General features: G+C 33.1%; 2 protein-coding genes and 1 pseudogene across 2 annotated transcripts; 1 reads left to right on the top strand and 2 right to left on the bottom strand.

Annotated features, from left to right (window-relative positions):
- Positions 1–764: 764 nt before the first annotated feature.
- LOC118043716 (cytochrome P450 72A15-like) lies at positions 765–4,675 on the bottom strand. Its single transcript, XM_035051775.2, has 5 exons — positions 4,289–4,675; positions 2,738–2,952; positions 2,352–2,602; positions 1,826–2,213; positions 765–1,402 (listed from the first exon to the last, which is right to left on the bottom strand). The coding sequence occupies exons 1-5, from the start codon at positions 4,650–4,652 to the stop codon at positions 977–979; spliced, it is 1,644 nt and encodes a 547-aa protein (XP_034907666.1). The 5' UTR covers positions 4,653–4,675; the 3' UTR covers positions 765–976.
- A 1,919-nt stretch (positions 4,676–6,594) lies between these two features.
- On the top strand, positions 6,595–7,675 carry LOC118043685 (L10-interacting MYB domain-containing protein-like; annotated as a pseudogene).
- A 4,787-nt stretch (positions 7,676–12,462) lies between these two features.
- LOC118043717 (cytochrome P450 CYP72A219) lies at positions 12,463–16,436 on the bottom strand. Its single transcript, XM_035051777.2, has 5 exons — positions 16,072–16,436; positions 14,380–14,594; positions 14,060–14,310; positions 13,534–13,921; positions 12,463–13,108 (listed from the first exon to the last, which is right to left on the bottom strand). The coding sequence occupies exons 1-5, from the start codon at positions 16,346–16,348 to the stop codon at positions 12,683–12,685; spliced, it is 1,557 nt and encodes a 518-aa protein (XP_034907668.1). The 5' UTR covers positions 16,349–16,436; the 3' UTR covers positions 12,463–12,682.
- Between the last annotated feature and the right edge of the window lie 556 nt (positions 16,437–16,992).

Genomic DNA, 16,992 nt, shown 5'->3' with positions numbered 1-16,992 from the left:
GTAAAATATAAGTAACTTGAACATAACCTGATTATATAGTTTTTTGAGAATTATTATATGTATATATATGTGAAACCAAATGTACCAAACTATAATTAATTATAAGGAATGATACATAATTATTATATGAAACCGAATATATCAAATAATAAATTTAAAGTGTGAAGCCAACAAATAATATTTGTAAATCAACATGATATATTGAGAAATGTCATTCTTTTCATTTTAAGTTATTGTTATTATTACCATCCATTTTACTTTAAAAATCACATTGATGTAAATTGTAATAGCTGAAATTAATTGTGTTTTTTTTTTTTTCCAGATCAAGTTACATGGTTGAAACTTTTCTGATTAAAAAATTAAAAACTCAACTTAAAAATACTAAAAAACTCTTATGACCTTGGTAATTACCTAAAAACCCATGCAAAATTATAAAATATCCCTAAATACAAACCTGATTTTTTCTCTTATCTAGGGCCAAAAATATACATTTACTACATATTAATAATGGAAAAACAAAAAAAAATCATTGTACAATAGCCCAACAATTTTTTAATACCAGGATAAAAATAAAAAAAATCTTTAGTCAAACACTTTAAGTTTTGTTGACTCTGAATGTAAAATAATCTTTTAATCGTGCAAAAAAATACAGTATACACCCACACCCTAAATAATTTTTTTAATGATGAATGGGCTAATAGAAAAGATCAAAACACCCCACCCTCAAGACTTTTTTATTTTTTTTGTTCACTCAAAAGCAAATATGTAATTTAATTATAGTAATCTACTATGATTACAGTAAAACAATCCACGGTACTATAATGTTGTGATTAATATGACAAATAAGTAATTGGACATGATAACATAATTTGCACATAATTTTATATACTAGAGGTTTTCTTCTTGGGTTGGTTTGTTGGGAGATCCAACCTACTCCATACCCTGGGATAACTCTTACCCGTCACATATGAACATTTTAGAGTTTACGTAATATCATTGGAGCACCGTGCTGTGGCTGAAGAGTTATGACTGTGCGAGGAGCATGAATATACGACGGAGAGAGCTCAAAAGAGTACCGCAGCAAAACCATTGCCAAAGCCATTTTTGCTTCAATCAAAGCAAAGTTCTGTCCAACGCATATCCGAGGACCCCATCCAAATGGAAGGAATGAGACTTGACTCTTTGTTGCCTTTGAAACACCTTCAGCAAACCTCCCTGGTTTGAACTCAGAGGCATCATCACCCCATAGTTCATGATCTTGGTGAAGGAGGATTGTTGGCACCGAGATCTGCACTCCGGCAGGTAATAGCAAATTTCCAAGCTTTATTTCTTCATGAACATCTCGATTAAGCATAATTATCGGAGGGTATAACCTAAGAACTTCATACAAAATCATGGTAACCTGTAACATGCATCAAAAGAGAAAATGATACTACATGGTAAGAATCCATTAAAAAGGTGACATGCGATCCACTTTGATAAAATAGAATATCGCATATATAGAGATCATTTGCATGCCATTTCAACTTACTAATTTGAGAATTTTTATGTTGACCCAAGAACTAGTAAATCTCATTCTTAATGTATATGGATGTCACCTCCTAGCTTGCTTGCGTACTCATCTGTTGGTTGCTTTTCCTCGTCATTTTGGCTGATTAATAATTCAACGAATGAAAACATGAACGTTTTTTTTTCTGCTATCTTATTTTTTCTTCAAAGAATACCTACGCTTGCATTTTAAATGCAAGAATGCTCTGTGTTCTTAACAATAATAAAACAATATTGATGTAGAAGAATTCAGTTGCAAATGCAGAGAAATACTCACAACTTTAAGGTGATTTATCCCATCAAAATCTGGTTTTTTGTTACCAAAGACTTGCACAACCTCTTCTCTTGCGCGTGCTTGCCAATTCGGATACTGAGCCAATAAAACCATGGTCCAGGTAAGAAGAACTGAGGTTGTTTCTTGTCCAGCAAAGTAGAACATTCTACATTCGTCAACCACATCTTCAATGCTCATTCCGACAATCTTGGTATTTCCATGCTCTTGTATTTCTCTAAAATTGGATTCCAGAAGTAAATCCAACAAGTCATTCTTTACATCTTCACCAGCACTCATTCCTTTCTCTCTTTTGTTGATGAGAGCCTTAAGAGAAGCTTTTATTTCTTTGTCAATAGCTTTTAGCCTTCTATTAGATGGGATCGGCAGGAACCTACATGCAATCCATGAACATGTTGTCAAGAGATTTGGATTTGTTCTTCTTCGTACTTTTAAGATATATCTCATTGAACAGGGACTAACTTGAAGGAACTGAATTGTAATGTCCAGCAAAAACATAATAAAGAGTTACCTGTACCCTGGTATGGTAATTGCTTTTATTACAACATGAACTGTAAGATCGGTAAGTTCCTTGATGAGATCAAATATTCTTTTTCCTTCTTCGTAATTACTTCCAAACGACGTTCGAGAAATAGCATCACAAGTTAAGCCTTGAAGATCAGGCCAGACATCCAATTCACATGACCCCTCGTCTACAGAGACCAGCTTCTCCCACTTGTTAATCATCCCACTACAACTTTCAGAAAACGCAGGTATCATAAGCTGTAAAACAGAACATATCATCATCGAAAGTTTTATATCACAGCTATATAAGAGCACAACATGCATGCTACTCATTCAAGGCTAACGAATAGCATGGATGCTTATAGGCAACTAAGTTGAGACTATCATGATCACCTTTAGCTTTTCTTGATGGAATGCTGGGTTGATTATCTTTCTATGTTTAGCCCATTTTTCACCCTCGTGACTTGCAAGTCCACATGATAGAGGTTTCAACAGCTGGTGCGAGGACTTCTGATATTCATTTATCTTCATGAATACGTCCCTTATCTGATCAGGGTTCATGATGTTCACTCTTGGTTTCGGCCCAACCCACATAAATGAATTCTTACCTGAATCGTTAGAGGAAGCATATTTATTAATAAAATATACATATATATTCTTCTGTTGAGGGAAATACACGAGGCTCAAATTGAGATATGAACAAAAGAAATCCAAACCCAGAAAAAATTGCACTTCACACTTTAAGGTAAAATTCTTGTAAGAGAATTTTTGTTTCTTTTTCTAATAGATTTTATATTCTTATGAACACGTCAATAGAGATGACAAAGTATAATCTTTCTCTAGATGCAGCTTTACTTTAACATGCAGGAAAACATAAAGTTATGATTCTTTTAATATACCTAGATAAATACAAAAGTATTAATTTTATTAAATATAAATCAACATCTAGGATCTGATTTTTTTAGTTACCCCACACAACTACACAATTGTAGCCTCACAACACGAATAGGTTATATTATACACAACCTAAACTAATCACTATGCACTTAGACACCATCTAGATTATCACTTGCAACCTATATACTATTCTGTATCCATTCAATAAACACAGTCACAATTTACTCTTCTTGTTTTTTTTTTCTTGTTTCTCCACACACACAATACTATTGGTTTTTGACCACACTAGATATTCTCGGAGCCTATTTAGTAATCTAATAGTGATTACTTTTAAAAATATTTTTTTATTTGAAAATGCATTGAAATAATATTTTTTTATTTTTTAAAATTTATTTTAATATTAAAACGATCTAAAAATACCAAAAATAATAACAAGTTCAATACTAACTTGGAAACCAATGTTTTCAACTATTAGTAACCAGTATTGTTCTGTCCAGTAGAACACTACCAGGAGATCAAATACGCATACCATGAATATTGAAAATTAATACCCACTTGGTCTATTTTAAAAATATTACAACTCTCTAAAACTATAATTAAGAAGTAATCAATTTAATCTATATATTTTTCTCCCATTGATAGAAAACTAGGTCTGAGGCGAGAGTAGTCCACAAGAGCACTATAAAATGAAATAAAATAAGAAAATGGGCTGAAACATTGGGTCAGCACAGTGCAGCACTCACCAAAGGAACATGGCATTCTGATTCCCAATGATACCAATGGAAAATTAATTCGTTTTTGTATTCGTAAGAAATAATATTTTATCGATTAAAATAAACCGATGATAACAGAGTTTTACTGACAAACGGTGAGCAAAACTTGTTCGACATAAATAAAATTCATCATGATCAACTGGTTTTAGTTTCTCAATCATTGGCGCCTTATAGAAAACAAAAGGAATTTCTTAAGAAATCGGAGAAATATTTAACTAGCAAGAAAAATCATCTTTTCTGCGAGAGAGATAATAAAGGGTTGCGTATTGAATACCATAATCCTTGACCAGTTGATGGAGGAAGGGCATGACGCGAGGTAGAAGAGCGTCTGATAAACCAATGGGTTTGGTCCTTGCTTCTTTCATCATATCTGAACTTTCTTTCCAGTCTCCGAACAAAAGCCTGTAAGGCTTGCCTGCAAAACCTTGTTGTCTCAAGCACCTCTCGACCTTCTTCGGCCGAAACCAAACCCAGTTCAATACTCTCCATGCCCATCTTAGCACTGCAACATAAACAACGGAGACTAGAATTGAAGTGACTGTTACTGTCATTTTTACACGAAGAAATAAATCCAGAAATGGATGAGAGAGCGAGAGAGAAGGCGAAGACTTTGGGCTGGTGATGTGCGCAGAGACCATGGGCGCAGTGAGACCAATTAAATAATCATTTCTTTCCAAGCAAGTTTCAATGATTCTAGAAGGGGGAGTGTGATACTTTTTTACTGTTTGTGTGGCAGAAATGTCAATTGCGAATCCGCTTAGCAATGCGTTAGTGTTTGGTTTCTTTAAAATACACTTAATATTATTAAGTGTTTAGTTACATATTCTTAAAAAATCAAAAAATATGGAACCATTTACATGTGGCAGGACCATGATTTTTTAGAAGCAATAAAATATTATTTTTTTCACAAGTTTCAACCTATGGTTGAACTTTCTAGACATGATTAGTGGCTAATTACCAAAACACATACGTTGTTCTCGTTTAGTTCTCATTTGCTCTGCTTCTTCTCATTCTTGTTCTTCCATTTGCATTCATTTCCCTTCCCATCAGCCCTAATTGCACAACAACTCCACAGTAAAAACCATTACTGCTGCATAACCCAATAAACTGATGGCTCCGTCTCTCTCGACACATTCAATTATCATTCATTTCTCTTTAACAAAAGGAAATGAAGAACAACAACAACCCTTTGCAACAACCCCGAAACATATATATAGATCAAGCTTGATTGAAGCACCAGAGGTCAAATTTACATCAGGTTAGTTCACTGCTCTGTTCTTAATGAAAATTTAAGTTAATTGTTGTTTATTTCAGTGAGATCTATTTGTCCCCTTTTGTTTAATTACTTATAGTTCACTCTTGATAGTTTTATATGCTAATTTTTCCTTCGTTTCTGAAGCATCAACACAAAAAGAAGACGCCGATCAACTTGTCTTCCTGCCTTCAACAACCCCACCACAGATATCAACATCGTGCTTCATTCAAACACCTCAGCTGCAATTTCCAACGGGTACTGTGCTTACTTCACTAGTCCTCTAGTAATTTTAAGTTTTTTTTTTGTTCATTGCAGTGAAATTGACATGTTTATGCTCATTTTAATTCACTAGTATTTTATTTTCGGCAGCCATTACTGCTAATTTTTCATTATCTTTATTCATTCTATGTATCTGCAGTTATTTATTTTTTTGGTGTGTTTTGTTGATTGTTACCAAATAATTGTAATTAGGGAACAATTAATTTCAGTAGCTACAATAAAACATCCCCTACTTTCTTTGTTAAAATCGTTTTGTAACATTCTGCATATTGCTAACAATATATATATATATATATATATATATATATATATATATAAGTTAATAAATGTACATTAAAATAATAGTTATATATATATATATATATAGAACATCCCCTGCTAATTGATGACAAACCTTCTGTTAAGTTTCTTAGTTCACACTTCACAACATGTAATTTTTTTTGAACTAGTTTCTTTTTTTCATCCTTATCAGCATTAAAGTTTTATTCATCTATATTGAATTGTGTTTTGAATTCTATCTTGCATTGTCAACCATTCTGCTATACATAATTCTATTGTTTGCTGCTAATTGCTAACAACTACAAACATAATAACTTAAACAAATTATTTCAATAGCTAATTAGAATATCCCCTGCTAATTGATGACAAACAGTTATAGGATTATGACAGAGTGGCTAGGTTTTTAGGTTGATGATAATCCTCCTGTCAAGTTCTTTAGTTCACACTTCACAACATGCAATTTTTTTTAACTAGTTCCTTAGTTTTTTTTTTTCATCCCTTATCAGCATTAAAGCTTTATTCATCTATATTGAATTGTGTTTTGAATTCTATCTTGCATTGTCAACCATTCTGCTATACATAATTTCTTTATTTATGTTTTCATTCCTTGACAACATTCAACCTTTTGTTATTCTTTGGTTGACCTTTTGTTGCACATGTAATTTCCTGTTCTATTACTATTATATTATGGCCTTATTAGCATTCAATCTCTTGTTCATTTGGTTAATTGTTTGTTTATTTTTTCATTACATTGTCAACCATAAACAATGGATGGGTCTGACACACATGACAAAGCTTCTTGGAGCAAGGCAATGTTGCACACGTTTTGCGACATTTGCATTACAGCTATTAAGAGAGGCATGAGACCAAACACATATTTTGACAAAGCTGGCTGGAAATTTTTCATACAGTCATTCAAAGATTAGACATGCCTTTCATTATCAAAATCTCAGCTTAAAAATAAATGGGATGGGATTAAAAAGGATTGGAGGGTATGGAAGAAATTAATAGCTGAAACTGGAGTTGGTTGGTCTACTGAACTTAGGACCATCTCAGCAACTGATGAATGGTGGCAATCAAAAATTCAGGTTAGTTTGCTGATTTGCAATAGCCTCATAATTGTTTTTTTTCATGTTGTATTATTTATTCACCTAGTATCATTCCTAATTACATTTAGCTGTCATTGCACAGAAAATGAGAGGAGCAAAGAAGTTTAGACATGTCGGCATAGAGCCCTCGTTATGTGCCAAGTACGATATCATGTTTACTAACATAATGGCCATGAGAGAATACACTTGGACTCCCTCACAAGGACTCTTATCAGATGAAGATAATATGGCTGCTAGAATGAGGAATACAACCAATGAGGATACTAATATGGAAGAAGGAAGTGGCAACTCTGAAGAGGATGCAATCCATGATTTCACACATGATGTTAGCAATAAGGTTGGTGGAAGCAATGTCGCAAACAGTAACAACAACCCCAGCAGTTTAAAGAGAAAGGGTGCACATTATCCTACACCTCAATTGCGAAAAAAGAAAAGGGGAACTGGAATGGGAGTAGTACTAGTTGCACGTCTGGATAAACTTGTTGAGACTGTCTCCATGCCTAGAGGGATCATAGCTCCTTGTAGAGATATAAAAAAAAAAAAAAAAGGTTGTAGCATTGAAGAGGTAATACAAGAACTGCACTCTATTGATGGAGTTGCATTTGGTAGTTCATTGCATACCTTTGCAACTAAATTCTTCTGTGCGAGGAGCAAGAGGGAGATGTGGGCTGCAATGAGTTGTATTGACAGAAAAATATCATGGCTACAAATTATGTTTGACCAACACAGACAAACTTAAATGGACAAAGTCAGTTTTTAGCTTTTAACCCTATTCATGTCTTTGCATTTATGTTGAATTTTGTAGACAAGTAATATATTAATTTGTATGAAATATTTTCAACTGGTTTTGCAGCCTTCCTATGCTGCAATTGTTGCTGGAATTAGAAGGAGTTGCCCATGTTTTGGTGTATTTATATAGCTAAGTTTTTGGAACACCACAACCATGTATGTTTTGCTATATATGTATGATTGAATAGTGCTATTGGGTTAAAATTTCATGGATGTTAATTTCTGAATTGTAGACCTTAAATATGTGGATGCTTAACTTTCAATGTTACCTTAAATATGTGGATGCTTAACTTTGAATGTTATGTTTAGCTTGTTAAAGTACTCCTTTTCAGTTTGGTTACTTAAAGTTGAATGGTTTGAAGTTGAATGGTTGGTGATAATATTTTATGAAACTGAGACTATTGCTTGTTGGTATCATACTTTGAATGTTTGGTTAATTGCTCTGGAATGGAAGGTTTAGGTTGCTAATTTTGAAATTTTCAGTTAGTGTATGCCACATTTGAATGTTTAGTAACTTGCTCTTGAATGGTAGCTTTTGAAAGTTAGGTAATAGTTTTTGAAATATTACATCAATTCTTATGTATTTGTATATAAATTGCAGTAGTATTGGAAGTTATTCACTTGCATATTGATAATTTCTTGGTAGAAACCAAATGTGTTAGTACATTTGAATCAAGAGTGGTTGTTTGTAATTGCTGGTGTTACTGATTGCTACTATTTATACATCAGTAATAGGTAAGTTCCATCTAATTCCATTTAGTTCCATCTGTAACAGGTTAGCTTCTTAGGTTTTCAAATGTTTGTTTATAGAGTTCATTGGGATAGTGAAGGGTAGAAAATCATCAGTTTTGGGAATGAAATTTTTTAATCTCTTGATGTTTATGGGTTTTCCAAAGTCAAGTTAGTTTTCATTTAGCTCCACACGCAGAAATCAATTATGGGAATGAATTTTTCAATGTTGTATGGTTCAAAAAATTTGTGTGTGAGTTGTTCATAGCTGTTTAGGGAATTGGACTTTTTTGATCTCTTGATGTTTATGGTTTTTCTAAAGTCAGTTAGTTTCCATCTAGCTCCACACGCACAAATCAGTTTTGGAAATGCAATTTTAAATGTTGTATGGTAAAAATAATGTGTGTGTGAACTGCTGATTGTTTCTGGAATTGGACTGAAGTTAGCTCTTAAACTTCTATTTTTTAGGTTGTTTATAGCAAGTGGAATTATAAAGTTATATTAGAGATAATAGGCATTTTGGAAAAAGAAATTCAATTTCACTATCAAAGGAGGTATAGGACTAAATTGCAAATAAATATTGCGTTTTAAAATTTACATGCCGAGCAAAATTTTATAAAACGTGGAGATATTGAACAATAACACTTATTTCAGTTTGCATCATCCATTTGTGTTTTTTTTGTAAAAAAAGTCATACAATTTTCAATTATTCACAACATTTTTTTTATGGCATGATAGATATGGATTCGCACTGGTTTTCAATACTTTTTGATGGGGATTATGATGATGTAATGAATGACGTTGCCGATTACGTTAATTATAGGAATTCTTCTGTAAATGATGGAGATTGCAGTGGTAGTAACAGTTCTGATACTGACGACAACAATGATGACGATTCAGATGAAGAAGGTGAGTTGTTTTGGGAAAGAGAGTTTGATGATCAGAAATTGATTTTATGCACGGCAGGTGCCACAGCTTTATATTATAATACTTATATATATAAGGAGCCTTGTATGGATTCGTACAACACTAGAATGCAAGGTTGACAGAAATTCTACATGGACATTGGACGCGTTGTGTAAACATGTTTAGGATGGATGCGCCGACATTTCAGAGTCTGCGCTTTAAACTTGAAAACTAATACGGGTTAACGGCATCTAGAAAAATGTGTGTTTTTGAAAAAGTTGGAATATTTCTTTATACAATAGCTTTAGGTGCTTCCAACAGGGAAGTTCAAGAGAGATTCCAACATTCAGGAGAAACAATTAGTAGGTACTTTAATGAAGTTCTTATATCAGTTTATTCGCTTGCTACAGATTTAATTCAACTTGCAGATCCCGGGTTCATAAACACACCGAGGGAAATTGTGAACAATCCGAGGTACATGCCACATTTCAAGGTAATGTCGTTAATCGTATTTGTTAATGGTGATTCGTATTTCATGAATTTGTGAAATTTAATTTTTTTGTTAGCTGAAATTGATGTTATTTTGCTGGTTTATCGTATATTAGAATTGTATAGGAGCTATAGACAATACACATGTACGTGCATGTGTTTCTTTTGAAAATCAAATTCCATTTATAGGCCGAAAACGTGTGCCAACCCAGAATGTTATGGTTGCATATAGCTTTGACATGCAATTCATATTTGTTTGGGCGGGTTGGGAAGGTAGTGCACATGATACACGAATTTTTCTCGAGGCAATTGACAATCCACGTATAAATTTTCCTAATCCATCAGAAGGTAGTAATACGTGTTTGTGTGTGTCTGTATATATGATAAATAATGTTATTTTTTTTTTTTTTGTTTTTTTGAATTTTCAATTTAAAACAATTATATGTTTTATCAGGGAAAAACTACTTGGTTGATTCAGGATATCCTAATGAATATGGATTTTTAGGTCCATATAGAGGTCAGAGATATCATTTGCAAGAATTTAGGAGGCGAGGACAACCACGAACTCGTGAAGAAATTTTCAACCGTATGCACTCTTCATTATGTTGTGTGATAGAATGAACATTTGGAGTTTGGAAAAAAAGATAGTGAATTCTACAGAATATGTCATCCTTTAATTACAAGACACAAGTTGAAATTGTTGTTAATTACATTAGAAGAACTTCAATACAAGATGTGGCATTCATGGAGTTCGATCGCCATCCTGATTTTGTGCCCAATGATGTTCTAACTGATGTGGCTTCACATTTACAAAGCCAAGGACACCAAAGGTCTTCGCAAGTAGATTACATACGTGATGGGATTGCTGCAAGTTTAATGACACAATTATAAATTATTGTTATAATATGTTTAGGTCTATTTGCAAAAATTTATTGGTTGTAATGTTAATTTTATGAGATTGTTCATTAGTATTATGAATTAAGTCCTTTTAGGTAATTATACAATAAAAAAAAAAATTGAACCATAATTTTTAACCAAACACATTAAACAAGTTTTTCTTCAACCTTAATTTCAACCACAGTTTTAACCAAACATATATTTTTACAGACAAACCTCAATTAAAAGCACTTTTTTATAAAAATATTTTTTTCATACCACAACCACCACAATACCAAACGCACTCGTGCAAATGGCCATCTCCATATCTTGTTTGCTAGTGTTTGGAACTAATATTCCTTTATTTGGATTCTTTACTACTGTAGTCATTAAATTAATAATTCATGAGAGTAAGCAAATTGTTGATTGGAGTAGATAAAATAAATAAATAAATAAATGGTAATTAGAATCTCAGCATGAAGAGCCATTTATAAGTTACACGGTATTTTCATTTTTTTCCCTGATGATGACATGGTTTGACATTGAAAGCATGATTATGGTTTTTTCTAAGAAGTTAAATAAGTTATTGTAGATTAAAATTGTGGTTATTTTTTTTCTTCTTAGGTCATGCCCAAGAATTAAGGGGATGGGAAAAGAAGGAATAGAGAAAAAAAAATACAAGAAAAAGAGGTTGTCAGGGCCCATCATGACTACACTATTGATGTCATGGAAGAGAGATGTCGCCGAGGCAATTCCAACAAAGGGCATCCTTCATCATAACTTAAAGAAAGTTACACACGTTGTTTAAACTCGAAAAACTTCTTTCCATATTGATGTGTGCATTGCACGCACCTTCTTTTATTTTTATTTGGTCTCTTATTATATATTTTTTATTTGACCTTCGATTATTTTATAACTCTTTTAATATTTTTGATTTGGTTCCTAAGTTTTTTATAACTCTTCAATTGATCCCAAATCTTATCATACCAAAGCTCAATAAAAACACAACCTAAAAGAAAATAAAGGAAGGAAAATAAAAGAAACAAATAACCAAACCATATAAGCTTATTGTGGTCATGTCATGACCCTGCCAATGCATGTGGTAGGTGTTACCTAGATTGATCGAGGTTGATCCAAAATGGTGTTATCTTTTCGTTTCACCACGATTTCCTCATATCACAATCCATTATTCCTTATTTAAACTTGATTGGATTGCGCAAAGGTTAAAACGATGACAACTTAAAGTTTTTTTTGGAGTCAAATCAAGTTTTAAATGAAACAGCTAGATCACATTAGAATGACGTAGACGTCATTTGCTTGTTAGTGTGTTTACCACACACCAACAACTTTTTTGATTAAAAAATTAAAAACTTATCTTAAAAATATTAAAAAAAAACTCTTATGACTTTGATAATTATCTAAAAGCCTGTGCGAAAGTATAAAAACACCCTTAAATATAAACCTGATTTTCTGTCTTATCTAGAGCCTAAAATATACTTTTATTATATATGAATAATAGGGGGGGGACCATTGTCCAATAGCCCAAAAAACATTTAATCCTAGATAAAAAAAAAATTATTCAGCCACTTTAAGTTTTGTTGACCTCGAAAGTAAAATAATATTTTTATTGTACAAAAAAATAAATTCTACACCCTTAATAATATTTTTAATAATGAATGGGCTAATTAAAAAGACCAAAACACCCCACCCTCAGGACTTCTTCTCTTTCTTTCCTACTCAAAAGCAAATATGTAAATTTATTATAGTAATCTACTAGGATTACAGCAAAACAACCCACGGTACTATAATGTTGTGATTAATATGACAAACATATCATTGGACATGATAGCATAATTTGCACATAATATACTAGAAGTTTTCTTTTTGGTTTGGTTTGTTGGGAGATCCAACCTACTTTATACCCTGGGATAACTCTTACCCGTCACATATGAACATTTCAGAGTTTACGTAATATCATTGGCACACCGTGCTGTGGCTGAAGAGTAATGACAGTGCGAGGAGCATGAATATACGACGGCGAGAGCTCAAAAGAGTAACGCTGTAAAACCATTGCCAAAGCCATTTTTGCTTCAATCAAAGCAAAGTTCTGTCCAACGCATATCCGAGGACCCCATCCAAATGGAAGGAATGAGACTTGACTCTTTGTTGCCTTTGAAACACCTTCAGCAAACCTCTCTGGTTTGAACTCAGAGACATCATCACCCCATAGTTCATGATCATGGTGAAGGAGGATTGTTGGCACCGAGATCTGCACTCCGGCAGGTAATAGCAAATTTCCAAGCTTTATTTCTTCATGAACATCTCGATTAAGCATAATTACCGGCGGGTATAACCTAAGAACTTCATACAAAATCATGGAAACCTGTAACATGCATCAAAAGAGAAAATGATACTACATGGTAAGAATCCACTAAAAAGGTGACATGCGATCCACTTTGATAAAATAGAATATCGCATATATAGAGATCATTTGCATGCCATTTCAACTTACTAATTTGAGAATTTTTATGTTGACCCAAGAACTAGTAAATCTCATTCTTAATGTATATAGATGTCACCTCCTAGCTTGCTTGCGTACTCATCTGTTGGTTGCTTTTCCTCGTCATTTTGGCCGCCGATTAATAATTCAACGAAAGAAAACATGAACGTTTTTTTTCTGCTATCTTATTGTTTCTTCAAAGGATACCTAAGCTTTCATTTTAAATAAAAGAATGCTCTGTGTTCTTAACAATAACAACACAATATTGATGTACAAGAATTCAGTTGCAAATGCAGAGAAATACTCACAACTTTAAGGTGATTTAGCCCATCGAAATCTGGTTTTTTGTTACCGAAGACTTGCACAACCTCTTCTCTTGCGCGTGCTTGCCAATTCGGATACTGAGCCAATAAAACCATGGTCCAGGTAAGAAGAACTGAGGTTGTTTCTTGTCCAGCAAAGTAGAATATTTTACATTCGTCAACCACATCTTCAATGCTCATTCCGATGATCTTGGTATTTCCATGCTCTTGTATTTCTCTAAAATTGGATTCCAGAAGTATATCCAACAAGTCATTCTTTGCATCTTCACCACCACTCATTGCTTTCTCTCTTTTGTTGATGAGAGCCTTAAGAGAAGCTTTTATTTCCTTGTCAATAGCTTTTAGCCTTCTATTAGATGGGATCGGCAGGAACCTACATGCAATCCATGAACATGTTGTCAAGAGATTTGGATTTGTTCTTCTTCTTACTTTTAAGATATATCTCATTGAACAGGGATTAACTTGAAGGAACTGAATTGTAATGTCCAGCAAAAACAGAATAAAGAGTTACCTGTACCCTGGTATGACAATTGCTTTTATTATAACATGAACTGTAAGATCGGTAAGTTCCTTGAGGAGATCAAATATTCTTTTTCCTTCTTCGTAATTACTTCCAAACGACGTTCGAGAAATAGCATCACAAGTTAAGCCTTGAAGATCAGGCCAGACATCCAATTCACATGACCCCTCGTCTACAGAGACCAGCTTCTCCCACTTGTTAATCATCCCACTACAACTTTCGTACAACGCAGGTATCATAAGCTGTAAAACAGAACATATCATCATCGAAAGTTTTATATTACAGCTATATAAAACAGAACATATGATCACCTTTAGCTTCTCTTGATGGAATGCTGGGTTGATTATCTTTCTATGTTTAGCCCATTTTTCACCCTCGTGACTTGCAAGTCCACATGCTAGAGGTTTCATCAGCGGGTGGAAGGGCTTCTGATATTCATTTATCTTCATGAATACGTCCCTTATCTGATCAGGGTTCATGATGTTTACTCTTGGTTTCGGCCCAACCCACATAAATGAATTCTTACCTGCATCGTCAGAGGAAGCATATTTATTAATGCAATATACATATATATTCTTCGGTTGAGGGAAATACACGAGGCTCAAATTGAGATATGAACAAAAGAAATCCAAACCCAGAAAAAATTGCACTTCACACTTTAATGTAAAATTCTTGTAAGAGAATTTTTATTTCTTTTTCTAATAGATTTTTATATTTTTATGAACACATCAATAGAGTTGACAAAGTATAATCTTCTCTAGATGCAGCTTTACTTTAACAAGCAGGAAAACATAAAGTTATGACTCTTTTAATAGACCTAGATAAATACAAAAAGTATTAATTTTATTAAATATAAATCAACATTTAGGATCTGATTTTTGAATCATAAAATAATCAAGTTACCCCACACAACTACACAATTGTAGCCTCACAACACGAATAGGTTATATTATACACAACCTAAACTAATCACTATGCACCCATCATACACCATCTAGATTATCACATGCAACCTATATACTATTATGTATCCATTCAGTAAACACAGTCACAATTTACTCTTCTTTTTTTCTTGTTTCTCCTAGCACACAATACGATTGGTTTTCGATCACACTACATATACTCGGAGCCCGTTTGGTATTGTACTAATGGTTGTTTTTTAAAATATTTTTTACTGGAAAATGTATAGAAATAATATTTTTTTTCATTTTCAAAATTTAATTTGATATCAAAATGATCTAAAAATACCAAAAAATTAAATTAAGGTAGAAAATTAAAAAAAATTAGTTTTTTCAAAAACATTTTTAAAACACAAAAATAAACATTCTCTTATTTAAGATACAAGTTCTTTTATTTATATTTTTACAACCTCTAGCCAACTAATAAAAAGTTCAATACTGACTTGGAAACCAATGTTTTCATCTATTAGTAACGAGTACTGTTCTGTCCAGTAGGAAACCAACACTACCATGATATAAAATACGTATACCATGAATATTGAAAATTAATACCCACTTGATCTATTTTAAAAATATCATAACTCTCTAAAACTATAATTAAGAAGTAATTTAATCTATATATTTTTCTCCCATTGATAGAAAACTATGGTTTGAGGCGAGAGGAGTCCACAAGAGCAATATAAAATGAAATGAAATAAGAAAATGGGCTGAAACATGGGGTCAGCACAGTACAGCACTAACCGAAGGAACATGGCATTCTGATTCCCAATGATACCGATGGAAAATTAATCTGTTTTTGTATTCGTAAGAAATAATATTTTATCAATTAAAATAAACCGATGATAACAGAGTTCTACTTACAAACGGTGAGCAAAAGTTGTTCGACATAAATAAAACTCATCATGATGAACCGGTTTTAATTTCTCAATCATTGGCGCCTTATAGAAACAAAAGGAATTTCTTAATAAATAGGAGAAATATTTAACTAGCAAGAAAAATCATCTTTTCAGCGAGAGAGATAATAAAGGGTTGCGTATTGAATACCATAATCCTTGACCAGTTGATGGAGGAAGGGCATGACGCGAGGTAGAAGAGCGTCTGATAAACCAATGGGTCTGGTCCTTGCTTCCTTCAACATATCTGAATTTTCTTTCCAGTCTCCAAACAAAAGCCTGTAAGGCTTGCCTGCAAAACCTTGTTGTCTCAAGCACCTCTCGACCTTCTTCGGCCGAAACCAAACCCAGTTCAATACTCTCCATGCCCATCTTAGCACAGCAACATAAACAACGGAGACTAGAATTGAAGTGACTGTTACTGCCATTTTTACACGAAGAAATAAATCCAGAAGTGGATAAGAGTGCGAGAGATAAGGCGAAGACTTTGGGCTGGTGATGCGCGCAGAGACCAATTATATATTATTGCCTTCCAACATTTCTTTCCAAGCAAGTTTCAATGTTTCTAGAAGGAGGAGTGTGATATTTTTTTTATTGTTTTTGCGGCAGAAATGTCAATTGCGAATGGCCATCCCCATATCTTGTTTGCTAGTGTTTGGAACTTCCGAGTTTTTGGCTTCACATAAAATATTTTCTTTAAATTAAAAATATGCAAAGTAATTTAAAAAAACGAAGTCCAAGCTTTTTTTTTAGATATAAAATAAATTTCTTTGATAGGTGCACTAATATTCCTTTTGTTTGGATTCTTTACTGTTGTAGTCATTACTAGCAGCATAGGCTTCCCTCAAATCTCTTAAATATATTTCCCTTTAATTAAGAAATATCAAGATACTTATCACTTCAATCCCAAAAAAAGACATGAAAAAAAAAACTTGTTGCTTCTTGTCACATCAATTTTAACATTACTCAGAATAGGAATCATTAGATGCATGACCCGCGTGATGCCGCGGGTTATTTTTTTATATATAAAAAATATTAAAAAAATAAAAATTTAAAAATCTGTGGTTTTTTC

Source organism: Populus alba, chromosome 11, assembly GCF_005239225.2.
Source record: "Populus alba chromosome 11, ASM523922v2, whole genome shotgun sequence".
NCBI classification, from domain to species: Eukaryota; Viridiplantae; Streptophyta; class Magnoliopsida; order Malpighiales; family Salicaceae; genus Populus; species Populus alba.
This window is presented reverse-complemented; position numbering and strand designations above follow the sequence as displayed.